Source organism: Cardiocondyla obscurior, linkage group LG14 (assembly GCF_019399895.1).
Source record: "Cardiocondyla obscurior isolate alpha-2009 linkage group LG14, Cobs3.1, whole genome shotgun sequence".
Taxonomy (NCBI): Eukaryota; Metazoa; Arthropoda; class Insecta; order Hymenoptera; family Formicidae; genus Cardiocondyla; species Cardiocondyla obscurior.
In genome coordinates, this window is record NC_091877.1 from 1,598,180 (window position 1) to 1,610,934 (window position 12,755).

Below are 12,755 nucleotides of genomic sequence, written 5' to 3' on the forward strand. Positions count from 1 at the left end.
ACATTTACTTCTTTTTTTTTCTCCCATCAATTTTAATATTTTATACTTTAAGGTATTTTTATAATTTACTTCAACTGTACTGTAAAGAGAAAATAATCGCTATTAGACTCGCACATTGTACTGTAAAACCTTGCTGCATGTCGATATATGTATGAACTTGCAATTTAAGACTATATCTTCGCGCAATAGCCCATTAAGTAATCGATTCAACCCTGGATAAAAATTCACGAGGTGTCTTTATTCTCATAAAATATTATTCGCGAGAAAAGTCTCGTGAATAAAATTCTATATTTACACCAGTCATGTTTCAGAAGTTCATGTGCACAAATATAGTTTCAATATGTATATACATACTTGTATTTATCTACAACAGTAAGAATTTTTTACATTTTTTATATTTATTATACAATTAAAATTTTAAGTACGTACAATATTAATTCTAACGTATAACATCGACATCAATTATTGCTATAATGTTAAATTTTTATTTTATTACCTTTTTTTTCTTCTTGTATTGAATGCCATAATAAAATATATCCTTTATTTGGTCGTAATACTCTATATTAGTTTTGAACCTTAAGATACATTGCACGCAATCTTTCATTAACTTCTCATTAATATATTGCTAATTAACATATTATGTCATTATTATCGCACAGAATACATAAGAGTAAAATAAGACATGGATGCATTAAATAGCTGTAAGAAATAACGTTATTTTTTATTATATTAAGTTAAAAAATTGTTGCGTAATGTATGATTAACGCTATATATAATTAAATTTGCTAGTGACAAAATATAATTTATAAAATTATTTACCGTGGCAAAACATTCTATAGATGCTATAAACAATCCACCGACACGCAGACCGAAATTTTTATTACCTCTTTGCAACAAAATTATTATTAATCTTTGTATATATACAGAAGTTTTATACCACTGAGCTTTGTATCTAAAAATAATGATAAATGTATGCGAGATACAGAAAAATTTTTACACATTACTTACGCAGTGGCAAATACATGGTTATTGTGATCTATAATTTGTTGTCCGACAAAATTTGCCATAAACATGTACACAAAACAAGAACTTGCGAATACCAAATTTATAAAAAATTTATACAAGTTAAATTCCAATAGTACAATCTGAAAAATCTAATATAAACGCATGTTATTAAAGTTAATTTTTAAAAAAGCGTAATATAAATAAAGCTTTTGATAGAAATACAATTTGTGTAAAAAGTTTGTATATGAAAACATGCAAGTTATTCAATTTGCATTTATTAATTAAAAAGAAGCACTTACTCGAAAAATATTTAAGCTTAAAGCAAGTACTCCAACAACAATTAGAAACATGAACGACATTTCAAAACTGGATATTAGGTAGTTCGAAAATCTTTATAAATCAAAGTGAATTATTGCCTGCATTATTTAAATTATTATAATATATAAATACTAACATCATAGCTTTTCGATGAATGTCTACAGCACAAACTAAGCCATTATGAATCAAGATTGTATTTTTCACCTTAACATTTTTTGGTATTGAATTACAAATTTGTATTGCTTTTTTAATACGGTAACTGTAAATAATTTAATTGCTAATAATTTTATTTATAACATTTTGTATTATAATACATATATAAATTATAGAATTTTACCTGGCAATTTTAAACATTCCGCAAGCATGTTGAAGATAAACAATAAGCATTGATCCTGTCGCTAAAATTGTAGTAAATCCTATTACAATAATCATATTTATATGTAAAAATATTAAGTAAAAATATTTCTCTTTGTCGACAAAATATTCAGAGTCGATCAGCAGCTGATGCGAGTAAGATAAATTTGAAGTTACAGTATGTTTAAAACTTGCCCAGAATTGGATTCCCACAAAAACAAATATCGCAGAAGTGATAAATACTAAACACCAATATAAAATAATAATGTAAAACAGGAATAACTTACAATATAAAAATTATATTACTATTAATAAAGCAATATAAATTAGTTTATAAATTATCATATTTACTTTTAATGTATTTAAACTTAAATAATAATACAATTCTGTGTAACTTAAATTGAAAGATTCGAATATAACTACAATTAAAAGATTTCATAACTAATTTAAAAATTAAGAAGTAATATAGAATTCAAAATATCTTACTTGTAAGACCTGTTGTATAATATATTCCGTTACTTCCATATCTCTCCACGATAGCAATTTCGTCATTATCTCTTAAATTGTTATAAATATGATGAAGTTCTTTCATGAGGTCCTTTATCTATGCTTTCAATAAATTGTTATGCTAATTATTAAAAAAATAAAAAATAAAAAATGTTCTTTGATATATGTATAGTATTTTAAACTTATGAATTTAGACAAAAATGACAAAAAATTAACTTACAGTTTTACTGTTAACATAAAATGCATTATATTTTATGAGAAAGCTGATAAAAATAGTTACGGCGGATAGAATCGTTATGATAAATTCTGGGGTACATACTGAAGTGAAAAGCGTAGTTAGCTATAAATAATAAATTATTTTTAATTATTTTTTTTTGCGCAAGATTTAGTAAAAAGTAATCTCAAACCATAAGTACAAATTGTTTTCATAAAAACGATATTTTGAAAAATTACTGAAACTAAAACCGTGATACCTGAAATATAATGCCAGTTATTAAAATAAAAAAGATGCAGATTACTTGTATTACATCACATTTCGATTTTTTGTAAGGCCACAAGCCAATTATAATTAAAAGAGTTTGATTAAGACTGAAGTATCTATTCGCAACATTGATCATGTTTCTATTACTACTTAAACTGTTATGACGAGAAAAAAATGCAAAGACATTCGCTTATCTTAACTATATTCAAACTGTTTTTTAAATTTCTTTTTTTTTTGTAGCATTTTTACAATTTTACAATTTTATCTATATTATTTCAACTACGATATTTTAAGTAATTTAAACTAATGGCGTATGTAAAGAATCGTTTTATATCAGCATACGTACAACTTTACACTGTCTTCGTGCGTACGCCTATTAAGTAATCGATTTAACACCTGGTGGAAATTCACGAGGTGTCTTTATTCTTATAGAATGTTACTCACAAGAAAAGTTTTGAGAATAAAATTCTATATTTACACCAGTCACGTTTCAGCAGTTCTTGCGTACAAACATCAATATGTGTATACGTACTTATGCCTATCTATAAAAGTGAGAATTTTTTACAAGTTTTATATTTATTATACAATTAAATTTTTAAGTACGTACAATAATATTTTTAACATATAACACTGAAATTAATTATTGCTGTAATTTAAATATTTATTTTATTATCTCACGAGTAGAAATTAAACCTATCCTTTATCTAGCGACTAGTTAAGTCAATCCGTGGTTTATCTCGAGTTTGTTTATCAAAACTGTCCAACACTGAGCCAGAAATGTAATGCTGAAAACGTCTAGATACCAGACAATTATTACAAACTAATAACGAGCTAGAAAATCTAAATATCTAAACGTTTTTCGGCTAGATGGATACTAGACAGATTTTTTTTTTTTTTTAATAACAACCTTACTTTTTTAATTCTATATAGTAATGGTTAGACATTAGCTACATAATCACTAAATAACAAATGCTTTCTTACAATTTATGGATAACACCAAGCTGATTACTAACTAAGAAATATATCTAATTTGTGCGATCTAGCTACTAACTACAAAATTAGAAGAGACGAATGTCCACTCCGGCTTTGTATATCAAATTAAAGCTCTCAAAAATTTTGATATTAAGTGCCATTATAAAAAAAAATATATTTTTTTTTTTTTGTTATAACATTTTACATTTACTTCACATTCTCTTTATTATCGCACAGAATACATGAGAGTAAAATAAGACATGGATGCATTAAATAGCTGTAATAAATAAAGTTATTTTTTATTATATTAAATTAAAAAATTGTTGCGTGATGAATAATTAACGCTATATATAAGTAAATTTACTAGTGACAAAATATAATTTATAAAATTATTTACCGTGGCAAAACATTCTATAGATGCTATAAACAATCCACCAACACGCAGACCGAAATTTTTATTACCTCGTTGCAACAAAATTATTATTAATCTTTGTACATATAAAGAAGTTTTATACCACTGAGCTTTGTATCTGAAAATAATGATAAATATATGCGAGATACAGAAAAATTTTTACACATTACTTACGCAGTGGCAAATACATCGTTATAGCAATCTATAATTTGTTGTCCGATAAAATTTGCCATAAACATGTACAGTAAACAATAAGATGCCGCTAAAAAATTTAGAAATAATTTTCGAATTTTATGTTCTATTAATGCAACCTGAAAAATCTGTTATAAAAATATATTATTGCAATTAATTTTTATTTTATTTCTTTCATTTAAAATTAATTTTTGAAAGAGCGTAATTTAAATATAACTTATAATAGAAACACAATTTGATTAAAGTATTAAAACATATAAGTTATTAAATTTGTATTTATTAATTGACAAGGAGCACTTACTCGAAAAATATTTAAGCTTAAAGAAAGCACCCCAATAACGATAAGAAACATGAACGACATTTCAAAACTGGATATTAGGTGAGTCGAAAATCTTTATAAATCAAAGTGGGTTATTACCTATATTATTTATACATTAAAATATATAAATACTAACGTCATAGCTTTTCGATGCATATCTACAGCTCGAACTATATCATCATGAGCCAACATTTCGTTTTGCACTTTAATATTTTTTGATACTGAATAATAAATATTTATTGCTTTCTCAATACGGTAACTAAGAATAATTAAATTGCTAACAATTAAATAACATTTTATATTAAATTACATATAAGATTTGTAAAATTTTACCTAGCTATTTTAAACATTCCGCAAGCATGTTGAAGATAGGCAACAAGCATTGCTCCTGTTGCTAATATTATAATACATCCTATAATTATAGTCATATTTATATGTAAAAACATTAAGTAAAAATATTTTTCTTCATCGATTATATATTCAGTATCGATCAGCAGTTCATGCGAGTGAGATAAATTTGAAGATAATATAGTATGTTTAAAGTCTGCCCATAACTGCAATCCCACAAAACTAAATAGTCCAGTAGTGAAAATTACTAAACACAGTTATAAAACAATATTGTAAAACAGATATTTTTTACAATATAAAATATATATTATTATGCTATTGGAATATAAAATATTTTATAATTTGTCATATTTAATTTTAGCTATTCGAAATAAAAAATGTTTTATAAAACTTAAAAAAAAAGATTTAATGACAAATTTAAAATTTAAGAAGTAATATAAAACTCAAAATATCTTACTTGTAAAGACTATTGTATAACATTTTGCATTATTTCCGTACCTCTCTACGATAGCAATTTCGCCATTATCGTTTAAATCGTTATAAATATGATGAAGTTGTCTCGCAAGACACTTTATCTATGCTTTCAATAAAATATATACTAGTTATTTAAAAAGAAAATTAAAAATGTTTTTAAATATACATATAATATTTTAAAAGTAAACTTGTTAATTTAGACAAAATTAACAAATAATTAACTTACAGTTTCACTATTAACATAAAATGATATATATTTTACAATAAAGCTGCTGAAAGCAATTACAATGGATAAAACCTTTACGATAAAGTCTGGGGTACATTTTGAAGTCAAAAGTGTAGTAAGCTATAAATAATATTAATTCTTTTTAGTTAAAATGGAAGAGTATTCTTATTTCATTGAATAGTCTATTTATTAACAAGTTATCTCATACGATAGATACAAATCGTTTTCGCGAATACGAAATTTTGAAAAATTGCTAAAGTTAAACCGCGATACCTGAAAGATAATGCAAGTTATAACAATACAAAAAATGCAAATCATTTGTATCACAACACATTTTGATTTTTCGTAAGGCCACAAGCCAATAATGAGTAAAAGAGTTCGATTAAGACTAAAGTATTTATCCACAACATCGATCATTTCTTTGCTACTGCTCAAACTGTTATGACGAGAACCGAATATAACAAGTTTAGCTTATCTTTACTGCATTCGAAATGTTTCTTTTAATTCTGTCTTATGATACCACTTTTACTATTTTAAAACTTTACCTATGTTATTTCATCTAAGATATTTTAAACAATTTAAACGATGCAGTATGTAAAATATCGTTCTAAGTCAGCATACTTGCAATTTTACCCTATCTTCGTGCGTTCGTCTATTAAGTAATCGATTTAACACCTGGTGGAAATTTACGAAGTGTCTTTTTTTCTCATGGAATTTTATTCTCGTGAAAAGTCCTAAGGTAAAAATTTTTTTATTTATACCAGTAATATTTTAGCAGTTCTTGTGCACGGACATCAGATCAATACGTTTATAGATACGTATGTTTATCTATAAGAGTGAGAATTTTTTACAAATATGTTTATTATACAAATATAAATTTCAAGGCACGTATAATGTTCTTTTTAATGCACATACATACAAATACTTGTTAATAACTAAATTTTTTGGGAAAAAAACCTATTGTAATTATTGCTATATTTAATTATAATATTTAATTAACGCGCAATCCATATATCATTACTTTTTCTTTATAATAAATGCGATTATAAATTTTTTGTGTAACACTTTTTATTAATTTTTAAGCATAAAATATGTTGCACACAATCTTTCATTAACTTCCTATTAATACAGTACTAATTACTATTACAAATTATATCACTATTTTCGCGCTGAATACATGACAGTAAAGTAAGACATGGATGCATTAAATAGCTGTAATAAATAACGTTATTTTCTATTATATTAAGTTACAAATTGTTGCGTGTTATGCAATTAACGCTACATATATTAATATATGGTAAATAGTGACATATAATATAATTTATAAAATTATTTACAGTGGCAAAACATTCCATAGATGCTACAAGTAATCCACCGACACGCAAACCAAAACTTTTATTGCCTCTTTGCAATAAAATCATTATTAACCTTTGCATACGTAAAGAAATTTTATACCACTCGGCTTTGTATCTAAAAATAATAATAAATATATGCAAGATATTGAAAAACTTATACACATTACTTACGCAGTGGCAAATACGTGGTTATAGTGATCTATAACTTGTTGTCCGAAAAAATTAGCCGCAAACATGTACAAAAAACTATTACATGCCAATATAAAATTTATCAGTAATTTTTCTATCCTATACTTTGATAGTGCAATCTGAAAAATCTGTTACAAAAACATGTTATTAAAATTAATTTAAAAAAAAAAGAAACAATTTAAATGTAACTTTCAATAAAAACATAATTCAATTAAAGTATTCAAACATATAAATTATTAAATTTCTATTTATTAATTAAGAAAGACTTACTCGAAAAACATTTAAGCTTAAACAAAGCACCCCAATAACAATTAGAAACATGTACGATATTTCAAATTCGGATGCTACGCGAGTCGTAAATCTTTATAAATCAAAGCCAGTTATTACCTATATTATTTATACATTAAAATATATAAATACTAACGTCATAGCTTTTCGATGCATATCTACAGCGTGAACTATACCATCATGAGCGAAGATTTCGTTTTGCGGTTTAATAATTTTTGGTATTGAATTACAAATTTGTATTGCTCTTTCAATACGGTAACTGTAAATAATTAAGTTATTCATGATTACATAACATTTTGTATTAAAATAAATATAAATATAAATTAAATAATTTTACCTAGCAATTTTAAACATTCCGCAAGCATGTTGAATATAGGTAAGAAGTATTGTTGCTGTTGCTATTGTTATAATACCTCCTACAATTATAGTTATATTTATATGTAAAAACATGAAGTAAAAATATCTTTCTTTATCGATAATATATTCAGTATCAATCAACAGTTCATGCGAGTGAGACAAGTTTGAAGATAATATAATGTGTTTAAAGTTCGCCCATAGTTGGAATCCAATAAAACCAATCAGCCCAGTAGCGACAAATACTAAACACCATTATAAAATAATATTGTAAAACCGAAACTTTTTACATTATAAAATATATATTATTATGCTATCGTAATATAAAATATTTTATAATTTGTAATATTTATTTTTTATGTATTTGTTATTCAGAATTAAAAATGTTTTGTTATAAATAGCAAATCATTACAAAAAGCTCTTTTAACTTTCCACGATTGATGTATTTAAATTTAAATGATAATACAATTCTGTGTTACTTAAAATAAAAAATTTTAATAAAACTTAAAGCAAGACTTAATGACAAATTTAAAACTTAAGAAGTACTATACATATAATTAAAAATATCTTACTTGTAACACTTGTTGTATAATATATTCCGTTACTTCCGTATCTCTCCACGATAGCAATTTCGTCATTATCTCTTAAATTATTATAAATATGTTGAAGTTGTTTGAAAAGGCCCTTTATCTATGCTTTCAATAAATTATTATGCTAATTATTAAAAAAAAAATTTATATAAAATGTTCTTTAATATATGTATAATATTTTAAAGGTTTACTTATTAATTTAGACAAAATTTTAAAAAATTAACTTACAGTTTCACTATTAATATAAAATGATATATATTTTACAACAAAGCTGCTAAAAGTAATTACGACGGATAGAACCTTTACGATCAAGTCTGGAGTACATTTTGAAGACAAAAGTGTAGTAAGCTATAAATAATTTTTTTTTTTCGTTAAAATAGAAGATTATTTCTTTAAATATATTATTTTTTAACAAGGTATCCCATACGATAGATACAAATCAATTTTATAAATACGAAATTTTGAAAAATTGCTAAAGTTAAACCGCGATACCTGAAAGATAATGCAAGTTATAATAATACAAAAAATGCAGATCATTTGTATCACAACACATTTTGATTTTTCGCAAGGCCACAAGCCAATAATGAGTAAAAGAGTTCGATTAAGACTAAAGTATTTATCCACAACATCGATCATTTCTCTGCTACTGCTCAAACTGTTATGACGAGCACGGTATACAAAAAGTTTATCTTAACTTTACTGCATTCGAATTGTTTCTTTTAATTCTCTTTTTTGATAGCACTTTTACTATTTTAGAACTTCACCTATGTTATTTCAGCTACGATATTTTAAATAATTTAAACAATGCAGTATGTAAAACATCTATCTAAGTCGTCATACTTGCAATTTTACCCTATCTTCGTGCGTTCGCCTATTAAGTAATCGATTTAACACCTGGTGGAAATTCACGAGGGGTCTACTTTTCATATAAAATATTATTCTCGTGAAAAGTGCTGAGGTAAAAATTTTTACATTTATACAAGTCATATTTCAGCAGTTATTGTGCACGGACATCAGATCAATATGTACATAAATATGTATGTTTATCTCTAATGTTATCTGCAACAATGAGAATTTTTTATAAATGTCATGTTTAGCATACAAATATTTATAAATTTCAATGCATGTATAATTTTTTTTTAATGCACATACATATAAATATATGTTAATAACTAAGGTTTTTTTTGGGAAAAAGACCGATTGTAATTATTGCTTTATTTTATTAATGTATTTAATTTACATGCAATCCATATATCACTACCTTTTTTTTATAATAAGTCCAATTATAAATTATTTCTTGTCTAACACTTTTTATTAGTTCTTAAGTATAAAATATGTTGTACACAATCTTTCATTAACTTCTCATTAATACAGTACTAATTACTATTACATATTATATCACTATTTACGCGATGAATACATGACAGTAAAGTAAGATATGGATGCATTGACCAGCTGCAATAATTAATTTTATTTTTTATTATATTTTTTAACAAAATTACTGCATGTTATATACATACATATAATATTATTTACGCTATATGTATTACAAATATGTTAAAGAGTAAAAAAAAAATGTAATTTATAAACCTATTTACCATAGCAAAAGATTCTATAGATGCTACAAACAATCCACCGAGACGCAAACCAAAACTTTTATTGCCTCTTTGCAACAAAATTATTATTAATCTTTGTATATATAAAGAAGTTGTATACCATTGAACTTTGTATCTAAAAATAGTGATAAATATATGAAAGATACAGAAAAATTTACACACATTACTTACGCAGTGGCAAATATGTTGTTATTGTGATCTATAATTCGTTGTCCGATAAAATTAGATATAAACATGTACCCAAAAGAAGAACCTGCCGCTAAACAATTTATTAATATTTTTCTAAAGTCAAATTCTAATAGTAAAATCTGAAAAATCTAATACACAAATATGTTGTTAAAATTGATTATTATATTATAGTGTAATATAAATGTAACTTCTGACAAAAACACAATTTGTATAAAGTATTAAAATATGCAAGTAATTAAATTTAAATTTATTAATTAAGGAAAAAACACTTACTAGGAAAATATTCAAACTTAACACAAGTACTCCAAAGAGAATTAAAAACATCAACGATATTTCAAAACTGGATATTAGATCAGTTGCAAATCTTTATAAATCAAAGTATGTTATTCCCTACATTATATTTGCATCATAATATATAAATACTAACGTCATAGTTTTACGATGCATATCTACAGCGCGAGCTATATCATCATGAGCCAAGATTTCATTTCGCGCTTTCCTAGTTTTTGAATTATAAATTTGTATTGCTCTTTCAATACGGTAACTGTGAATAATTAAGTTACTAATAATTACGAAACGTTTTACATTAAAGTATATAAATAAGTTATATAATTTTACCTGGCAATTTTTAACATTCCGCAACTATGTTGAAAAAATGATAAAAGCATTGATCCTGTGGCTAAAATCGCGAGACATCCTATAGATATACCCATATATACATGCAAAAATATTAAGTAAAAATATTTTTCTTTGTCGACAAAATACTCAGTGTCGAACGGTAGTTGATGTGAGTCAGATACGTTTGAAGATAATATGACATTTTTTAAATTTCTCCAGAACTGAATTCCCGTAAAAAAAGATGCTCCAACAAACATAAGTACTAAACATCAATATAAAATAATAATGAAAAATAGAAATATCTTACAATATAAAAATTATCGCAATATAAATTAGTTCATAAATTGTCAAAATTTACTTTTAATGTATTTGTTATTAAAATTTTAAGATTTCTTTTTTTCCAAATACCGAATCTTTATAAAAATTTCTTTAAATTTTTATTGTTAATGTATTTAAATTTTAATGTTAATATCATTCTGTGTAGCTTAAAAAAATGCTTATAAAACTTTTAAGCAAAAAAATTATTGGTAAATTTGAAATTTAAGAAGTAATATAAAATTAAACACATCTTACGTGTAAGTGATGCTGTATAACAATTTGCTTTACTTCCGTACCTCTCTATGATAGCAATTTCATTTTTATCTCTTAAATCGTTATAAATATGGTGAAGTTGTCTTATAAGATATTTTATCTATGTTTTCAGTAAATTATTATGCAATTTGTTTAAAAAAATATATAAAATTTTCCTTGGGTGCGTAATATTTTACAGATCAACTTTATAAATTAAAAAAAAAAATAGTAAATAATTAACTTACAGTTCTACTATTAACATAAAATGCATTATATTTTACGATAATGCTGCAGAAAGCAAATGTGATAGATAAAATCTTTATAATAAATTCTGCGGTACATTTTGAAGTAAAAAATGTTGTAAGCTATAAATAATAAATTTTTTTTTACATAAAATGGAAGAGCATTCTTAGTTTTTATTTGTATAACATTTAGTAAAAAGTTATCACAAATCATAAGTGCAAATCACTTTAATAAAAACGTGATTTGTAAAATTACTAACGTAAGACTAAAATCCTAATACCTGAAATATAATGCAAGATATGAGAATAGAATAGACGCAGATTATTTGTATTACAGCACATTTAGATTTTTCGTAGGGCCACAAGCCAATCATGAGTAAAAGAATTCGATTAAGACCAAAGTATCTATTCACAACATCGATCATTTCTCTGTTGCTGCTCAAACTGTTATGACGAGAGAACAAAATACAAAAAGTTTATCTTTACTGCATTCGAATTGTATCTATTAATTCTTTCTTTTGATAGCACTTTTACTATTTTAGAGCCTCACCTATGTTATTTCAGCTAAGATATTTTAAATAATTTAAAAAATTGTATATGTAAAACATCGTTCTACGTAAGCATACTTGGAATTTAACATTATACCTTCGGGTGTTCTCCCTATTAAGTAATCGATTTAATACCCAAACGGAATTTAGCATATGTGTTTTTCTCACAGAATATTGTTCACGAGAAAAGTCACGAAGCAAAAATTATATGTATACTCACACTAGTCATTTCAGTGGTTCTTGTTCACATGCTTCATTTTGTAATAAGTATTGCTTTATAATAGCAGGTAGGTATTGCTATACGTATGTGGTTTGTGACACAAAGAATACTTAAAAAATATTTTGCTTGCTAAACTCGACTATAATTTAGAATGCGTGTAAAATATTATTTTTAATATTTATAATTGCAGACGATTTCGCTTTATTTTATTTTTTACGTGCTTTGTCGATTACCTGTATGGAACCTAAAGAATGGTAACGATATAACGTCAAAGGGAAAAAAAAAAAGGGATTCAACAGATGTTTCCTGTTCGTTGCATATTATTTGAAAAGTAAAGGGAAAGTAATGCAAACATATTATTTGCTTTC

General features: G+C 25.0%; 4 protein-coding genes across 4 annotated transcripts; all 4 read right to left on the bottom strand.

The window, feature by feature from the left end:
* Positions 1-288: 288 nt before the first annotated feature.
* LOC139108177 (odorant receptor 30a-like) lies at positions 289-2,801 on the bottom strand. Its single transcript, XM_070666270.1, has 8 exons — positions 2,703-2,801; positions 2,164-2,281; positions 1,661-1,919; positions 1,460-1,582; positions 1,305-1,395; positions 1,009-1,154; positions 820-952; positions 289-699 (listed from the first exon to the last, which is right to left on the bottom strand). The coding sequence occupies exons 1-8, from the start codon at positions 2,799-2,801 to the stop codon at positions 649-651; spliced, it is 1,020 nt and encodes a 339-aa protein (XP_070522371.1). The 3' UTR covers positions 289-648.
* A 1,062-nt stretch (positions 2,802-3,863) lies between these two features.
* LOC139108178 (odorant receptor 30a-like) lies at positions 3,864-6,508 on the bottom strand. The gene is made up of 9 exons (XM_070666271.1): positions 5,882-6,508; positions 5,609-5,728; positions 5,366-5,483; positions 4,894-5,155; positions 4,697-4,819; positions 4,543-4,633; positions 4,224-4,369; positions 4,035-4,167; positions 3,864-3,914 (listed from the first exon to the last, which is right to left on the bottom strand). Exons 1-9 carry the CDS (start codon positions 6,023-6,025, stop codon positions 3,864-3,866), a joined length of 1,188 nt encoding a protein of 395 aa, XP_070522372.1. The 5' UTR covers positions 6,026-6,508.
* Positions 6,380-7,794, bottom strand: LOC139108179 (putative odorant receptor 92a). Its single transcript, XM_070666272.1, has 6 exons — positions 7,778-7,794; positions 7,577-7,699; positions 7,423-7,513; positions 7,135-7,280; positions 6,946-7,078; positions 6,380-6,436 (listed from the first exon to the last, which is right to left on the bottom strand). The coding sequence occupies exons 1-6, from the start codon at positions 7,792-7,794 to the stop codon at positions 6,380-6,382; spliced, it is 567 nt and encodes a 188-aa protein (XP_070522373.1).
* A 350-nt stretch (positions 7,795-8,144) lies between these two features.
* On the bottom strand, positions 8,145-12,602 carry LOC139108180 (uncharacterized). The gene is made up of 8 exons (XM_070666273.1): positions 11,901-12,602; positions 11,623-11,742; positions 11,381-11,498; positions 10,808-11,069; positions 10,617-10,688; positions 10,463-10,553; positions 10,172-10,317; positions 8,145-10,115 (listed from the first exon to the last, which is right to left on the bottom strand). The coding sequence occupies exons 1-8, from the start codon at positions 12,042-12,044 to the stop codon at positions 9,917-9,919; spliced, it is 1,152 nt and encodes a 383-aa protein (XP_070522374.1). The 5' UTR covers positions 12,045-12,602; the 3' UTR covers positions 8,145-9,916.
* Positions 12,603-12,755: the final 153 nt, after the last annotated feature.

What these genes read in the sequence shown, in the direction of transcription:
- LOC139108177 (XM_070666270.1), bottom strand. Translation starts at nt 2,801, where the DNA reads ATGATCAATGTTGCGAATAGATACTTCAGTCTTAATCAAACTCTTTTA. An exon ending in TTATACAACAGGTCTTACAA is followed by an intron (nt 1,920 to 2,163) that starts GTAAGATATTTT and finishes ATTGGTGTTTAG; the next exon opens with TATTTATCACTTCTGCGATA. An exon ending in GGAATGTTTAAAATTGCCAG is followed by an intron (nt 1,583 to 1,660) that starts GTAAAATTCTAT and finishes AATTATTTACAG; the next exon opens with TTACCGTATTAAAAAAGCAA.
- LOC139108178 (XM_070666271.1), bottom strand. Translation starts at nt 6,025, where the DNA reads ATGATCGATGTTGTGGATAAATACTTTAGTCTTAATCGAACTCTTTTA. An exon ending in TTTATGTTAATAGTGAAACT is followed by an intron (nt 5,484 to 5,608) that starts GTAAGTTAATTA and finishes TTGAAAGCATAG; the next exon opens with ATAAAGTGTCTTGCGAGACA. An exon ending in TTATACAATAGTCTTTACAA is followed by an intron (nt 5,156 to 5,365) that starts GTAAGATATTTT and finishes AACTGTGTTTAG; the next exon opens with TAATTTTCACTACTGGACTA.
- LOC139108180 (XM_070666273.1), bottom strand. Translation starts at nt 12,044, where the DNA reads ATGATCGATGTTGTGAATAGATACTTTGGTCTTAATCGAATTCTTTTA. An exon ending in TATCTTGCATTATATTTCAG is followed by an intron (nt 11,743 to 11,900) that starts GTATTAGGATTT and finishes TATTATTTATAG; the next exon opens with CTTACAACATTTTTTACTTC. An exon ending in ATGCATCGTAAAACTATGAC is followed by an intron (nt 10,554 to 10,616) that starts GTTAGTATTTAT and finishes TGATTTATAAAG; the next exon opens with ATTTGCAACTGATCTAATAT.
- LOC139108179 (XM_070666272.1), bottom strand. An exon ending in ATGCATCGAAAAGCTATGAC is followed by an intron (nt 7,514 to 7,576) that starts GTTAGTATTTAT and finishes TGATTTATAAAG; the next exon opens with ATTTACGACTCGCGTAGCAT. An exon ending in AACCACGTATTTGCCACTGC is followed by an intron (nt 7,079 to 7,134) that starts GTAAGTAATGTG and finishes TATTATTTTTAG; the next exon opens with ATACAAAGCCGAGTGGTATA.